General features: G+C 40.9%; 1 protein-coding gene across 9 annotated transcripts in view; it reads left to right on the top strand.

Moving 5' to 3' along the window:
• PICALM (phosphatidylinositol binding clathrin assembly protein) overlaps nucleotides 1-17,143 on the top strand; it is a 115,040-nt gene that overhangs the window by 13,329 nt on the left and 84,568 nt on the right. For all 9 annotated transcript variants that reach the window (XM_048841481.2, XM_048841566.2, XM_048841516.2 and 6 more), the window contains exon 2: nucleotides 14,827-14,969. In XM_048841481.2, coding sequence (XP_048697438.2) covers nucleotides 14,827-14,969 — 143 coding nt within the window. The remainder of the gene's footprint in view (nucleotides 1-14,826; nucleotides 14,970-17,143) is intronic.

Genomic DNA, 17,143 nt, shown 5'->3' with positions numbered 1-17,143 from the left:
GTAATAACAATGGAAATATTGGTTTCGTTGAGGTCTAACCAAGTCAGTAAACTGCGCCAGCACGCTTTTAAATGTCCAAATACACTTTCTACCACCATTCTGCACTTGCTCAGCCTATAGGTGAACAGCTCCTGCCTACTGTCCAGGATCCCTGTGTATGGCTTCATGAGCCATGGCATTAAGGGGTAGGCTGCGTCCCCAAGGATAACTTTAGGCATGTCAACATCCCCAGCAATTATTTTCTGGTCTGGAAAGTAAGTCCCTTGCTGCAGCTGTTCAGACAGACCAGAGTTCCTGAAGATGTGACTGTCATGTACCTTTCCCAGCCATCCCATGTTGATGTTGGTGAAACGTCCCTTGTGATCCTCCAGTGCTTGCAGCACCATTGAAAAGTACCCCTTGCGGTTTATTTACTGGCTGCCAAGGTGGTCCGGTGCCAAGATAGGGATATGCGTTCTGTCTATCGCCCCATCACAGTTAGGGAGTCCCATTGCAGCATAGCCATCCACTATGACCTTCACATTTCCCAGAGTCACTACCCTTGATAGCAGCATGTCATTGATTGCGTTAGCTACTTGGATCACAGCAGCTCCCACAGTGGATTTGCCCACTCCAAATTGATTCCTGACTGACCGGTAGCTGTCTGCCATTCCAAGCTTCCAGAGGGCTATCGCCAGTCGCTTGTGAACTGTGAGGGCAGTTCCATGAAACTGCCCTTATGCATGCGAAAGTTTCGCAGCCACTGGGATAATCCCAGACCTGCAACACTGTGCAGTCCCACCAGTCAGTGCTTGTTTCCTGGGCCCAGAATTGGCATTCCATGGCATGAGACTGCCCCATTGCCACCAGGACATCCAAATTGCCAGGGCCCATACTTTGAGAGAAGTCTGTGTCCATGTCCACATCACTCTCGTCACCATGCTGCCATCGCCTCCTCGCCAGCCTTTGCAGGTTCTGGTTCTGAACATACTGCAGGATAATGCGCAAGGTGTTTATAATGCTCATAACTGCTGTAGTGATCTGAGCGGGCTCCATGCTTGCCGTGGTATGGCATCTGCAGGAGAGCAGAGTTGCAGCGGAAGTGATGGCTGACAATGGATGCCATGAGAGTAGATATTTATAGAGAGTGACGAGAGGACTGGTGAGGTGGATTCATGAGAGCAGAAGAACAGAGTTGCAGCGGAAGCGGGAGCCCATGACAGCCAACATGGAGATATTCGCTACTGAGACAAGAGCATGAGAGCAGAGTTGCAGCAGAAGAGGTGGTTGGATGACCAGTTTTGCAGACCTACTGCACCGTCTGTTGCCAGCAGCACCAGGACACAACAGTGGCAGTGTCGGTGAGCTGAGCTGAGTGGGCTGCACACTCGCCATGGTATGGTGAGACAAGAGCAGGAGAGCAGAGTTGCAGTGAAAGCGGTGGATGATGACGGTCATATAGAGGACCTGTGAGGTGGATTCATGGCACCAGGAGAGGAGCAGAGTTGAAGCGGTGGTTCGATGATGGCAGTTAGCAGTCCTACTGCACCATCTGCTGAAAGCAGTATGGCGTCTCCACAGTAAAAAGGTGTGAAATGATTGTCTGCTGTTGCTTTCACGGAGGGAGGGTCGACTGACGACGTACCCAAAATCACCCGCGACAATGTTTTTGCCCCATTAGGCATTGGGAGCTTAACCCAGAAGTCCAGTGGGCGGCAGAGACTGTGGGATAGCTACCCACAGTGTAACGCTCTGAAGTCGATGCTAGCCACGGTACTGTGGATGCACTCCGCTAACTTAATGTGCTTCTTGGGGACACACACAATCGACCGTATAAAATCACTTCCTAAAAACTGACTTCTATAAATTCTACCTAATTCTGTAGTGTAGACATACCCTAGGAAGCATCCCAAAACACTTTACAGTATATTCTGTCTGTACTATTGAGATACAGCAACTTTGTCAGCATGCTTCAAGTATTACTGTGCTCACTTTTTCTCTATTTCTGTAGTTGAAAATGCATAGAAAATATTTAGATAGGTAGAATGTAATTACCTAGGTTGGTATTTGGCGAAGACACTGGGGCTGACTTCCTCACTTGTGCAAAATGGCTCTGCAATAAAAAAGTTGTCATGTCTGCTGTTTTTGTTATATAAATTATGGCACGTCAAGCAGCCTGACCCCCTAACACTGAAAAGCTCCCAGGTACAGATGGTGTGTAGTTGCAGGTCACAAACATTTAGCTGAAAATGCCGGCCCAGTACTTAATGCTGCATCTTGCTAGCTAATTCTGTTCCTTAGTTTTGTAGTCTGTCAGGTGACACAGTTTGTCCATTGCCTCCATCTTGGCCTGCATTAGATTGTGGGGAAACTCTTTTGCATTGTGGGCTACCAACACCATTTGTCCATATTGCAAACGGTTTAGTCACATAAAGGACTTCTATAGTTTAGCAAATAGTGGTCAGCAGGACTAATTCTAATAACCAGAGATAGTTATCCTTGGCGATTTAGGCAGAAGATTTCTTTTACCCTTCTCATTCAAGACTTCAAGGCTTCACTTGTGAAGATTTTATAAACTCTAAAAATCTGAAGTGGTACTCACTGCACTCTTCTATTTCCTAATGTATCTGTTTGAAAGTAATCTCTTTCTTTCTTTGGCTTTCAGGTAGACCACATTTGCATTATTGTCATAGTTCAGATTGCAATCTCGGAGTATTAAACTAATACAAGCAGTCATTATTTACCCGATAACTAGGGCTTGGAAACTGCTTGCGTGCATCCATGTGCTCTTTTGACCTCTTTCTGAAGCTATATTTGGTTTCAGGAACCTCAGCTTCTAGGTTTTGGTGGTGAGAACCTCAAATGTAAGCTATCCAATGCTGAGATGTGTCTTTGAGTCTACAGAGAACCTGAAATAATAGCCTTGAGAGGTATGAACTGCCCGTTAGCTCACTGAGATGATCCCAGATGCCCACTGATCATTTCAATTACAGCTTGTATTACCATGGTAAGTAGGAGCCCTAATTATGGATCAGGACTCCATTGTGCTAGGGTCCAAAAAAAGTCTCTGACCCCAAAAGTCCACTATCTAACGAGTGGATACAGACAGACAAATGGAGGAGTACAAGGAAACATGAGGATAACATTCAGCAGGATAGGCAGTGGTTTCAGTTCATCAGCAGCCTAACTCAGGTATTTTTGTAGGCATCATAGCAAAAAGGGGGGGCGTAAGGAGGATAAAAAGATATCTTTGCAGATGTTCACAGGGAGCTCCTTCCAGGTGTGGTGACGGTGGCATGGGACAAAGCACAGAGGTGTTAGAAAAATTAACAAGTGGTTGATGGCATGATTGGCACAAAGTTGATATTTTGATAGTGAACGAGAGATGATAGGATAGGCTGTGAAGAGCTTTGAAAGTAAAAATGAGCAGTTGGTTGGTATAGTAGAGAAATTGGGAGCCAATGGATGAAGTCAGAGTGAATATCAACATTATTAACTGTTTGATTCCTTGTTTAATAAAGACAGAGGATAATAGATCTGTAATCATTTTATTGAGTAATGTCTTATTTCAGTGACCGAAGTGGGTGATATTTGGGAAATGCCAGTTTTCCCGCCCAATCAAGGAATCAAGCCCATAGAACTGTACCGTCAAACCGTCTCTGGAGTACAGAAGGCCTGAGACTTTAGCTGTTTTAAATTTACTGGTTTACTGAGGGCAGGTCTACACTTAAAATGAAGTGAGCTGTAGCTCACGAAAGCTCACGCTCAAATAAATTGGTTAGTCTCTAAGGTGCCACAAGTACTCCTTTTCTTTTTGCGAATACAGACTAACACGGCTGTTACTCTGAAACTTAAAACACTGCATCAGTGCAGCTGCACGGTAGTGCTGTAGCACTTTAATGAAGATGCCTCCCTGAGAGGTGATAACTATGTTGATGGCAGAAGCTCTCCTACTGACATAAAGCTGTCTACACGGGGGATAGGTCAGTATAACTATGTTGCACAGGGGTGTGGATTTTTCACACTCTTGAGTGAAGTAATTATATTGATGTAAGTCTGTAGTGTAGATCAGACCTTACTTTAAAGTGGCTAACATCAGAGTAGTAAGGGTCTGTTCAAACAGTTGTCGTAGAAGTACACGTTAACAGTTAGGCATGGCCTGCACTTAAAAATTAAACTGACCATACTACATCAATCTGGGCTCTGAAAAATTTAACACCGTGAGCAACATAGTTAAGTTGACTTAACCCTGGATGTAGTTTTGGCTAGGTCAATGGAAAAATTCTTCAGTCGACCTAGTCACAGCCTCTCAGCAAGATGGACAAACTACACAGATGGAAAGGCCCCTTCTATCGATGTAGGAAGCATCTACACTACAGTGACACAGCTGCAATGCTGTAGCTGGGTCACTTCAGTGGGTGTAGGGTAGGCGTGCCTTTAAAAGCTATAACTAAAGCAAGAGCACTAATTTTTGTGTCCACTGAAACATGCTCTGATTTAATCTAGATGAGGACTTTCAGGTGTAAATAACAGTATGAAACACAAAATATTAGATGGGATGACTGTTTTCGTCCTTCATTCAAAAGAAAAAAGCAAAGTACAAACTGATGGCATCATCTAATGAAAACTTTTTGGATGTACAGCCAACAATTACTGTTTCATATTAAAATGAAAAGTTGCTGTTATGCCTTTCTACACCAATCAGTCTGGTTAGATAATGAGACTAGGCGGGGAAAAAACCCTGAATCTCATTTTGCCTGTTAAATTCTGAAAGACTTTGGGGTGTATTTGTTTTCTATAGGTGCCCCTTAAAATTGATTTCCATCCATGTTTTGAGGCCTTTCCTCTGCATCATTTGGACCGTAGCTCTTGAAATGACATACGGTGGGGAAGAGGATAGTTAATCTGCTCTTTCGCTTGAGAAACATTAGCAGTGTAGGCTCCATACTCCCTTTCTTTACTGCCAACAAGACTGAAATTGTTTCACCTATTTGGGAATTTAATGCAGACAATCCCAAATTGCCAATACCAGAGGTGTTTGACTAAAATTAGATTTATTGAGATCAGAGGGAAAAAATTAGATTTGGACAAAGCAAATGTGAAGCATAGCATGTCTTGACCTGTAATCTGCTAATCCAGACTTCCTTTGTGTAGTTACAAGAAAATAGGCAGTATTTTTCATTTCTAGAAACACATTCTTGCTCAAAAATCATTTTGGCAAGCAGCATGTTACATACATTGATTCAGATTACTGGTGGCTTTTGACACCCTTTTTTTGAAAAATCCACACCCTTGCCCAGAGTTCTTCCAGGGAGGCACATCAACTCATCTAGATATTTGCCTAATTTTACAACTGGCTACATAAAAAGCACTGGCGAAGTAAGTACAAACTAAAATTTCATACAGACAATAACTTGTTTATACTGCTCTATATACTATACACTGAAATTTAAGTACAATATTTATATTCCAATAGATTTATTTTATAATTATATGGTAAACATGAGAGAGTAAGCAATTTTTCAGTAATAGTGTGCTGTGACACTTTTGTATTTTTGTCTGTTTTTGTAAGCAAGTAGTTTTTAAGTGAGGTGAAACTTGGGGATACGCATGACAAATCAGGGTATGTCTACACTACAAACGTTATAGCGTGGCTGTGCTGCTGCGGCAGCGCTGTGACGTGGGCAGTGTAGACATGCTTTGTTGTCAGGGAAGAGTTCTCCCAGCAATTAAAAAAAAAAAAAAACCCACCCTGAATGAGTGGTGATAGCTTTATCGCTGGGAGCGTCCTTCAGGATAGGTTGTAGATCCTTGATGATGCCCTGGAGAGGTTTTAGTTGGGGGCTGTAGGTGACGGCTAGCCTACTACTCTAGAAAATTAGGTTGACCCAGCAACATTGCTCAAGGGTGCGAAAAATCCCCTGAGCGGTGTAGTCAAGATGGCATAAGGGATGGTCTACGCTGAAAAGTTACATTGATATAGCTAAAAGAAAAGGAGTACTTGTGGCACCTTAGAGACTAACCAATTTATTTGAGCATGAGCTTTCGTGAGCTACAGCTCACTTCATCAGATGTATACCGTGGAAACTGCAGCAGACTTTATATACACACAGAGAATATGAAACAATACCTCCTCCCACCCCACTGTCCTGCTGGTAATAGCTTATCTAAAGTGATCAACAGGTGGGCCATTTCCAGCACAAATCCAGGTTTTCTCACCCTCCACCCCCCCACACAAATTCACTCTCCTGCTGGTGCTAGCCCATCCAAAGTGACAACTCTTTACATAATCAAGTCGGGCTATTTCCTGCATAGATCCAGGTTTTCTCACACCCCCCCCCACCCCCATACACACACAAACTCACTCTCCTGCTGGTAATAGCTCATCTAAACTGACCACTCTCCAAGTTTAAATCCAAGTTAAACCAGAACATCTGGGGGCGGGGGGGTAGGAAAAAACAAGAGGAAACAGGCTACCTTGCATAATGACTTAGCCACTCCCAGTCTCTATTTAAGCCTAAATTAATAGTATCCAATTTGCAAATGAATTCCAATTCAGCAGTTTCTCACTGGAGTCTGGATTTGAAGTTTTTTTGTTTTAAGATAGCGACCTTCATGTCTGTGATTGCGTGATCAGAGAGATTGAAGTGTTCTCCGACTGGTTTATGAATGTTATAATTCTTGACATCTGATTTGTGTCCATTTATTCTTTTACGTAGAGACTGTCCAGTTTGACCAATGTACATGGCAGAGGGGCATTGCTGGCACATGATGGCATATATCACATTGGTGGATGTGCAGGTGAACGAGCCTCTGATAGTGTGGCTGATGTTATTAGGCCCTGTGATGGTGTCCCCTGAATAGATATGTGGGCACAATTGGCAACGGGCTTTGTTGCAAGGATAAGTTCCTGGGTTAGTGGTTCTGTTGTGTGGTATGTGGTTGTTGGTGAGTATTTGCTTCAGGTTGCGGGGCTGTCTGTAGGCAAGGACTGGCCTGTCTCCCAAGACTTGTGAGAGTGTTGGGTCATCCTTTAGGATAGGTTGTAGATCCTTAATAATGCGTTGGAGGGGTTTTAGTTGGGGGCTGAAGGTGACGGCTAGTGGCGTTCTGTTATTTTCTTTGTTAGGCCTGTCCTGTAGTAGGTAACTTCTGGGAACTCTTCTGGCTCTATCAATCTGTTTCTTTACTTCTGCAGGTGGGTATTGTAGTTGTAAGAAAGCTTGACAGAGATCTTGTAGGTGTTTGTCTCTGTCTGAGGGGTTGGAGCAAATGCGGTTGTATCGCAGAGCTTGGCTGTAGACGATGGATCGTGTGGTGTGGTCAGGGTGAAAGCTGGAGGCATGCAGGTAGGAATAGCGGTCATCCTGGCTACTATGGATGTAGAAGCCCTCTACACCAACATTCCACACAAAGATGGACTACAAGCCGTCAAGAACACTATCCCCGATAATGTCACGGCTAACCTGGTGGCTGAACTTTGTGACTTTGTCCTTACCCATAACTATTTCACATTTGGGGACAATGTATACCTTCAGATCAGCGGCACTGCTATGGTTACCCGCATGGCCCCACAGTATGCCAACATTTTTATGGCTGATTTAGAACAACGCTTCCTCAGCTCTCGTCCCCTAAAGCCCCTACTCTGCTTGCGCTATATTGATGACATCTTCATCATCTGGACCCATGGAAAAGAAGCCCTTGAGGAATTCCACCGTGATTTCAACAATTTCCATCCCACCACCAACCTCAGCCTGGTCCAGTCCACACAAGAGATCCACTTCCTGGACACTACAGTGCTAATAAACAATGGCCACATAAACACCACCCTATACCGGAAACCTACTGACCGCTATTCCTACCTGCATGCCTCCAGCTTTCACCCTGACCACACCACACGATCCATCGTCTACAGCGAAGCTCTGCGATACAACCGCATTTCTCCAACCCCTCAGACAGAGACAAACACCTACAAGATCAAGAATTATAACATTCATAAACCAGTCGGAGGACACTTCAGTCTCTCTGGTCACGCAATCACAGACATGAAGGTCGCTATCTTAAAACAAAAAAACTTCAAATCCAGACTCCAGCGAGAAACTGCTGAATTGGAATTCATTTGCAAATTGGATACTATTAATTTAGGCTTAAATAGAGACTGGGAGTGGCTAAGTCATTATGCAAGGTAGCCTGTTTCCTCTTGTTTTTTCCTACCCCCCCCCCCCAGATGTTCTGGTTTAACTTGGATTTAAACTTGGAGAGTGGTCAGTTTAGATGAGCTATTACCAGCAGGAGAGTGAGTTTGTGTGTGTATGGGGGTGGGGGGGGATGTGAGAAAACCTGGATCTATGCAGGAAATAGCCCGACTTGATTATGTAAAGAGTTGTCACTTTGGATGGGCTAGCACCAGCAGGAGAGTGAATTTGTGTGGGGGAGTGGAGGGTGAGAAAACCTGGATTTGTGCTGGAAATGGCCCACCTGTTGATCACTTTAGATAAGCTATTACAGTGGGGTGGGAGGAGGTATTGTTTCATATTCTCTGTGTGTATATAAAGTCTGCTGCAGTTTCCACGGTATACATCTGATGAAGTGAGCTGTAGCTCACGAAAGCTCATGCTCAAATAAATTGGTTAGTCTCTAAGGTGCCACAAGTACTCCTTTTCTTTTTGCGAATACAGACTAACACGGCTGTTCTTCTGAAACCTATTGATATAGCTGTCTCTCGGGTGTGAAAAATCCACACCTGTGAGAGATGTAACTAAGCCAGCCTAACTCCTGGCGTAGGTAGTGCTAGGTTGATGTATGGATTCCATTAACCTAGCTACTGCTTCTCTGGGAGGTGGAGAATCCCTCCCATCAATGTAGTAGATGTCTATGCTGAAGCACTATAGGAACACACATGTGCTGCTGTAGCATTTTAAGTGTAGACATAGAGTTAGGCTACCTTCCTTGCATGTGAGCTTGAAGAGACAGAGATCACACTTTGATAGTTCTCTCAGTGTTGCTTGTACTTGATGTATCAAATAAGATTTATTGACTCTGATCTGACTAGTGATCTGTTCACTCTTATTGTAATGTTTGTGACTTCATGCAATTGATTTGTGTGGTGATAGATTTTGGAAATTTGTATTTGAATACATCAATCTAAATATTGATTGGGAGTGGGGTATATTGATGTTTGAACTGCTCTAATTGAAAGTTAGTTTCCAAAAGGTTTTACCAAAGTTTATGATTTGTTGAAATAAAGTTAATCCCTTGATTTTTGGAAAGTGTTTTGCACAATATTTTGTTGTAGCTATTCATCTGCCTCAGTGTTCCCTCGTTACAGGTTAACATTTTCTGAAAGATCTGGATAAAATATTTTCTGCACATGGAATTCTTTATTTATTCTGGAATAAGTGTCCACACATGGAATTAATCAGGAATAAACCCCATGTATAGACAAGCTGCTAAAACTGCTAAATCTCTTCTAGAGTATCTGGTTCAAATGAGAATAAACCCTGAGAAACAACTGGGACCTGGTTAACCCCATAAAGGGCTTGTGTCAAGGAGAGTGAACAGTCAGCATCCTCTGCCCTGTTTCAAAATGGTCACTGTACACAGTATAGATTGAAAAAACTTCCCCTTTGTTTCTGCCTTAGGACCACTTATCCTCATCATAGATCCTAGGTCCCTCTGACCAGAGGGGCTACTCGGACTTTTCATCTGCCCAAAATGAGCTGCACATACCACAGTGAGCCAAAAGGGATTAACTAACTTCTTCCTGCAAAGTCTGACGCCAACTAAAAGTGGATCAATATGAAAGCCCAACAACTGTGTTACAAGCAGTTTGGCCAGCTTTAATCCAATATTTAATTTCACTTGAACTGCTAACATTGAAGTTGCTAAGTGCAGAACTTGTCAGGAAATGCCAAAGTCCCTGGGGGGTTTTCGATTTCCTCTGAAGCATGGGGCATGGGTCACTCGCAGGTTTAAACAAGTGTAAATGGTGGATTCATTGTAACTTGAAGTCCTTAAATCATGATTTGAGGACTTCGGTAACTCAGCCAGACATTATGAACAGGAGTGGGTGGGTCAGGCTCTGTGGCCTGCAATGTGCAGGAGGTAAGACTAGGTGATCATGATTGTCCCTTCTACCTTAAAGTCTGAGTCTAAGTCAAAACCGCCTATGCAACCTTAACTTTACCTCTGGTAAATATACATAGATAACTGTCTTTAATTACATAATCACAACTTGCATCTTTTTTTCTGGAGGGCCTCTGCTTCATTTAGATGCTTATTGGTTGATGCGCAGTGAATGTTGCAGGGGGATACGCCAGTTCATTTGTGCATTATTTTTGTCCCAGGCCTGTCTTCACTGTTACGTATCTTATTCTGCATCCATTTGCAGTGGAATGTGAAATTTTGCATAAGCACATTTTTACGTCCAATAAAATGTGGCACGACTTTTATAAAACTTTGTTTTTAAAATTAGTGCACATGCATAAAGTCTTTGTTTTGGTGGATTTTTTTAGTTAAAGTTTTAAAGCAAAATAAAAAAAACACTTTGTTCTAGTACTTGGCAGAGTCTAAACTCACTTTCATTAGGTCGCCTCAAACCATGTGTCTTAAGTTTAGGGACTAGCTCAATGATGAATTTTAGTGTGCTATTGCAAACTGCAGCTGTACTAGCTGTTTTTTTAATAATAAATATCTGCCCTCCAATATTTAAATAGCTGGACTGTGCTCAGATTTAAAACTAATCCTCCTCACACAGGCAGCATGTTGAGTATTAATCCTGAAAGGGAAAAGTTAGAGTTGGTGATAACCAACTGCAGAGGCCTTCTAGACAGGAACCACTGGGGCTACGTTAATTATAGTTGTTGCTGTGTGCTTGGCCTCCAATGATTAAGCACATAGCATCTGCTTTGCCATGTAGTTCTTGATCCACGTCATCTTCCTCTTCAGCTCATTTGAAGTTAATCCATATGTTACTGCAAAAGATTTCTTTCTTGGCTATGTGCGTGTTCTGTAGAATTTACTAAAGTTAGAACAGTTTCATAGGAAAAATTACCAAAACTATTAAAAATCACTTGTTACAGTTCCATTTACGTAAAAGTGGAATCAACCGCTTCCTCCTCCTTTGTGTTTTGGACTCAAGGGTTTTTGTGGACAAAATATGTGAACTTAATCCAATATATATCTGGTGTATGTTTTATGGAATGGATACATGGACCCATGTTTGAATCAAGAAATGCACTTTTTTCTTGACAAGAATTATTATTAATCTATCTATCTACTTATTAGAATTCTTTTACCCAAGAGTATGAAGGGTAAAGGCAAATTAACTGCTTTGTGAAATCCAGCAAGCTTTGTTGTCAGCAGTTCACCTCTTTCTATTCCTGGAATGTTGAAATGAATATGCATTTTTATCAAAAGTTCTTACTGTGTGGTTGTTTTATGTTTTAAATACAATTACATATATTAGGCAAATTGTGTATGTAACATTTTCCTTAGCTGGCTTTTTAGTGTTCTGTAGTTTTTTCTGAGACACAGTTATGCATAATGACAGGTTTCAGAGTAGCAGCCATGTTAGTCTGTATCCGCGAAAAGAAAAAGAGTACTTGTGGCACCTTAGAGACTAACAAATTTATTTGAGCATAAGCTTTCGTGAGCTACAGCTCACTTCATCAGATGCATAGTATTTGTAAAGAGTTTAAACACATCAGGGTTTGAACACTTTTGTGATAGGGCTAAGAATTAGGGCTGCCAAATGATTAAAAAAATCATGATTAATTATGAGATTAAAAATTTTGAAATTAATCGCAATTGTAATCGCACTTAATAAAATCTATTTAAATATTTTTGGATATTTTTCTACATTTTCAAATATATTTGTATTCTTTGTTGTAATTGAAATCAGTATATTTGGAACTGTAGAAAAACATCCAAAATATTTATAATTTCAATTGGTATTCCATTATTGTTAAGCAGTGCAATTAAAACTGTGATTAATCACGATTAATCTTTTTCGTTGAGTTTTGTTCAGAGTTAATTGCTTGAGTTAACTGCTAATTGAAAGCCCTACTAAGAATACTTACCAATATTTTAGGGTGGGTGAAGGGCAATGTCAAAGAAAAGTTAGGCATCTGTTTAGTTTAGTAAATTACATTACCTCTTTCATAAAAATATTGAAATATCTGTTTCATTGGGATGCTAACAGTCCCAGAATTGTATCTGAATTGTTTAATTTAGGGCTTATTACTTGTGTAGATCTCTTACAACTTTTGTGCTTTCAACATATAGTTATGATAGGCCAGAGTAAGTAGAGGGAAGAATTTCTGGAAATCACATTGGACTGGCAGCCAAATTTTTATTTACTTTTTATTATTTTTATTAATCTTCCTCTCTTTTTAACATCTGTGAAATTATTAATAGTGACTAGAGCATCTTCCCAGCAGCTGGGGTGTGTGTGTTTTTTTTGTTTTTTGTTTTGTTTTTTTTTACTATCAGTTTTAGCACATAAGAAATCTTTTGTTTGATCTTCAGTGTCTATAATGCTGTGGACAGTAGTTAAATGTAATTTTCAGTCTGAGGAGCATAAGGAAACCCTGTGTTGATATGATGATTGGAAACTTTAAAGCCTGTTTTTGCTGCCTTTATTGAGCTGAGAGAAACTGAAAGTAATATTTTCTCAAATTATATGCAGAAATTACGTTTTGTGCAAGAGTGGTTCTGGCACATGGGAAAGATGATTCATTTGTTCCTTTTAGAATGGCTTAAAATTGAAAAACGTGTCAATGGTGTACATGGAAAAAGTACTCTTTATTAGGGCTGTCAAGCGAATAAAAAAATTGTGATTAATCCTGCTGTTAATAATAGAATACCATTTATTTAACTGTTTTGGTACTGTTTTCTACCTTTTCAAATATATTGATTTCAATTACAACACAGAATACAAAGTGTACAGTGCTCACTTTATATTTATTTTTGATTACAAGTATTTTCACTATGAAAAAACAAAAGAAATAGTATTTTTCAATTCACCTAATACAAGTAGTGCAACCTCTTTATCCTGAAAGTTGAACTTACAAATGTAAAACTATGTACAAAAAAACTGCATTAAAAATAAAACAATGTAAAATTTTAGCACCTACAAGTCCACTCAGTCCTACTTCTTGTTCAGCCAATCACTCAGACAAACAGATTTGTTTACATTTGCAGGACATAATGCTGCCCAATTCTTATTTACAGTATCACCTGAAAGTGAGAATAGGTGTACTCATGATACTGTTGGAGCTGGCGTTGCAAGATATTTGTGCCAGGTGCACTAAAGATTCATATGATCCCTCATGCTTCAACCACCATTCCAGGGGACATGCATCTATGCTAATGACAGGTTCTGCTTGATAACAGTCCAAAGCAGTGCGGATGGACGCATGTTCATTTTCATCATCTGAGTCAGATGCTACCAGCAGAAGGTTGATTTTCTTTTTTGGTGGCTCGGGTTTTGTAGTTTCGGCATCAGAATGTTGCTCTTTTAAGACTTCTGAAAGCATGCGCCACACCTCGTCCCTCTCAGATTTTGGGAGGCACATCAGATTCTTAAACCTTGGCTCGAGTACTGTAGCTTTCTTTAGAAATCTCACATTGGTACCTTCTTTGCGTTTTGTCAGATCTGCAATGAAAGTGTTCATAAAATGAACAACGTGTGCTGGGTCATCTGAGACTGCTGTACCATGAAATATATGGCAGAATGCAGGTAAAGTGCAGAGCAGGGAGGATACAATTCTCCCCCAAGGAATTCAGTCGCAATTTTAATTAATGCATTATTTTTTTAACAAGCGTCATCAGCATGGAAGTAGGACTGAGTGGACTTGTAGGTGCTGAATTTTTACATTTTGTTTTTGAATGCCATTATGTAACAAAAATAAATCTACATTTGTAAATTGTACTTTGACAACAAGGAGATTGCACTATAGTACTTGTATGAGGTGACCTGAAAAATACTATTTCTTTTGGTTATCATTTTACAGCGGAAATATTTATAATAAAAATAATATACACTTTGATATCTGAATTACAGTACAGAATACAATATACCGGTATATGAAAATGTAGAAAAACATCCAAAATATTTAATAAATTTCAATTAGTATTCTATTGTTTAACTGTGCAATTAAAACTGCAATTAATCGCAGTTTTTTTAATCACAATTAATTTTTTTGAGTTAATCAAGTGCGTTAACTGCAAATAATCCACAACCCTACTCTTTATTGAGAAATAAAGTAAAGAAGAGCCCTAGGAAGGGGACTACATGACTCAGGGAGCTGAATACAGGATATGAGGACTTTCATATCCAGCTCACTAGTTTGAGTCTGGCCAGCGTCAGTGGTGATAATGTTACCATTGCATGGCTTTTAAGTGGTCCATATGAAATAGGTAGTATCAGTTCAGTTTCTAGCAGACAGGTGTTAATCGTGAAAATTGACATCATAGTTAACTAATGGTATAGCAACAGTATAAGCAAACACCAGGGATTAAATGGGCAAAGAAAGTGACTCTTAATTGCAGAAAATCCTTTTTAGAATACATTTGAGAAGCTTATTTTTATTCATACTGTCTATTCTGTGGATGAATGAAATATTTTAAAGGCTCTCAAACTGCAGCTCTTTGAGATTTTCCTGGTGGGCCACAGAATGAAAACCTTTGAGAGCTAAATCAGAGGTATTCTGGAAAAGGCTGCATAATTTCTAGATTGCTCCATTGAATGAAAAACTGAAATATATGTGTACCATCGTGATAACTAAGCTTCACGAATACTAAATATACAAGTAAAATAACAATAATCAATTCTGTTTATTACAGATTTAATCCAGTGCACAAATGAGATGAATGTGAACATCCCCCAGCTGGCAGACAGCTTGTTTGAAAGAACTACCAACAGTAGCTGGGTGGTGGTCTTCAAGTCCCTCATCACAACTCACCATCTAATGGTGTATGGAAATGAGGTAATACAATGTCTTTAGTACAAAAATTGTATCTTTGCTGTAAAGATACATCATGGAGATGTCTTTGACTAGGTACTTTTATAAGAAAATCTTCACTATTTCTGCCCTTCTACTTACTAGGTAGTTAGAGAACTGTAAAAGGGGGTTCTTTTTCTATGCCAGTCTTGTTTTTATTATCGTTTAAAAAAAAAATTCAGAGAAATAACAAAAAAACCCAAGTATGACGTAGGATCATCAGAGCCGAAAATGAAAGAGACTTACTAGGTCACTTAGTCAGGCATCTGACAAAACAGGTGTTTTCTGTATAGTCAGAATGGTTTGTAAATTGTATGTTTTTTCCAGACTTCTTAGTTGGGGACCAACAATCTTTGTATTTATATTTGATTTAAAAATATGAAGACTGTTTACATGTGAGCAGTAGGCACCCATAATTAACGTTAAGTTTGCAATCAATTAAATATGAGCTAACAGCCCAAAATCAGCTGATTTTAAAAAAAAGTAGTAAGCTCCATCCTGCTGCATACCCTCAATTCTCCACAAAACCTTTACAAAATAAGTCTTGTGGTGTTTCCATGATACAGCCCTATTTTTTAAGATGCTTAACCCAAATGAACTGTGGCTTGTAGACTTTCTACATTTAAAAAAAAACTTAAAATTTTAGATCTGTTGATCTATAGCACAGTAGACATTTTGAAGCCTTTTTTCTTAATCCACCATTTTTGAATTTTAAAAATTAATTTTGAAAAGTGGCTATTGTATATAATCCATACATGATATATAATATGTATGGTATGGGCAATATTCAGATTCCCCTTTATATTCAGTCAGATTTCTTTTACATTGAAACAATTGAAATGAAATTTCTCATACAGTTCATAGTATATTTTTATCATAAGGAAAAAATAGAAAAATACCTTCTGACTTTTCATGGGGTTCTACAAAGCTATTAGTGCTACTCTTTGGTTCCATTTGTATCTGCACAGGAATGGAAAGACCCTCAGATATTAAGGACATGCTTATTCTACAGCTGCTTCAGCACTGCCGCTGAGCCGTTGGAGCGCCGTAGTGTAGAAGCTTTCTGTGTTGACTAAAGGTTTTTCTGTTGATTGTAGTTAAGCCATCTCTCTGAGACGTGGTAAGTAGGTCAGTGGAAGAATTCTTCTGTCAGTCTAGCGACATCAATATCAGGGGTTTGACTGACTTAACTACGGTTCTCAGGCTGCAAAATTTTAAGCCTTGAACAGTGTAGACCAAACCTAACTGAGTCAGAATGTGAATTGAAAACTGTTCTGGATCTACTGCAGGGGTGGGCAAACTTTTTGGCCTGAGGGCCACATCTGGTATAGAAATTGTATGGCAGGCCATGAATGCTCATGGAATTGGAATTGGGGTACAGCAGGGGGTGTGGACTCCGGGGTGAGGCCAGAAATGAGGAGTTCAGGGTGCAGGAGGGGCTTCCAGGCTGGGACAGGTGCGGTGCATGGAGGTGTGGGGGTGAAGGCTCCTTCTGGGGCTACAGGCTCTGGGATGGGGCTGTGGATGAGGGGTTTGGGGTGTAGGAGTGTGCTCGGGGCTGGGACTGACGGGTTTGGATGGTAGGAGGGGGATCAGGGCTGGGGCAGGGGGTTGGTGTGCGGGAGGAGGTCAGGGTGCAGGCTCTGGGCAGTGCTTACCTCAAGCAGCTCCCGGAAGCAGTGGCATGTTCCCTCTCCGGCTCATACGTGGAGGTGCAGCCTGATGGCTCTGCTGCACGCTGCCTTGTCCATAGGTGCCGCCCCTGCAGCTCCCATTGGCCGCAGTTCCTGGCCAATGGGAGCTGTGGGGGGCGGCGCTTAGGGCAGTGCGGAGCAGAGCTCCCTGGCTGCCCCTATGTGTAGGAGCTGGAGGGGGGAGACATGCCACTACTTCTGGAAGCTGCGCACCGTGGCCCCTGACCCTGCTCTCTGGCTGGAGCGCCCGAGGGCCAGATTAAAATGGCTGGTGGACCAGATGCAACGTGCGAGCTGTAGTTTTCCCACCCCTGATCTACTGTGAGCCCATAATGTTTGACTATTCAGATCCCTCTATAAAGGGTTTGTACATGTATTTGCACAGTTAAAGTATGAAATGAGCAATGATAAATTCAGTCTAATGGAGAAAATATAAATAAAAGATGGGAAGGACTGAAATCCGCA

The sequence above is a fragment of the Caretta caretta genome, chromosome 1 (assembly GCF_965140235.1).
Source record: "Caretta caretta isolate rCarCar2 chromosome 1, rCarCar1.hap1, whole genome shotgun sequence".
Taxonomy (NCBI): Eukaryota; Metazoa; Chordata; order Testudines; family Cheloniidae; genus Caretta; species Caretta caretta.
Note: the sequence above shows the minus strand (reverse complement) of the source record. Positions and strands in the feature narration are given on the sequence as shown.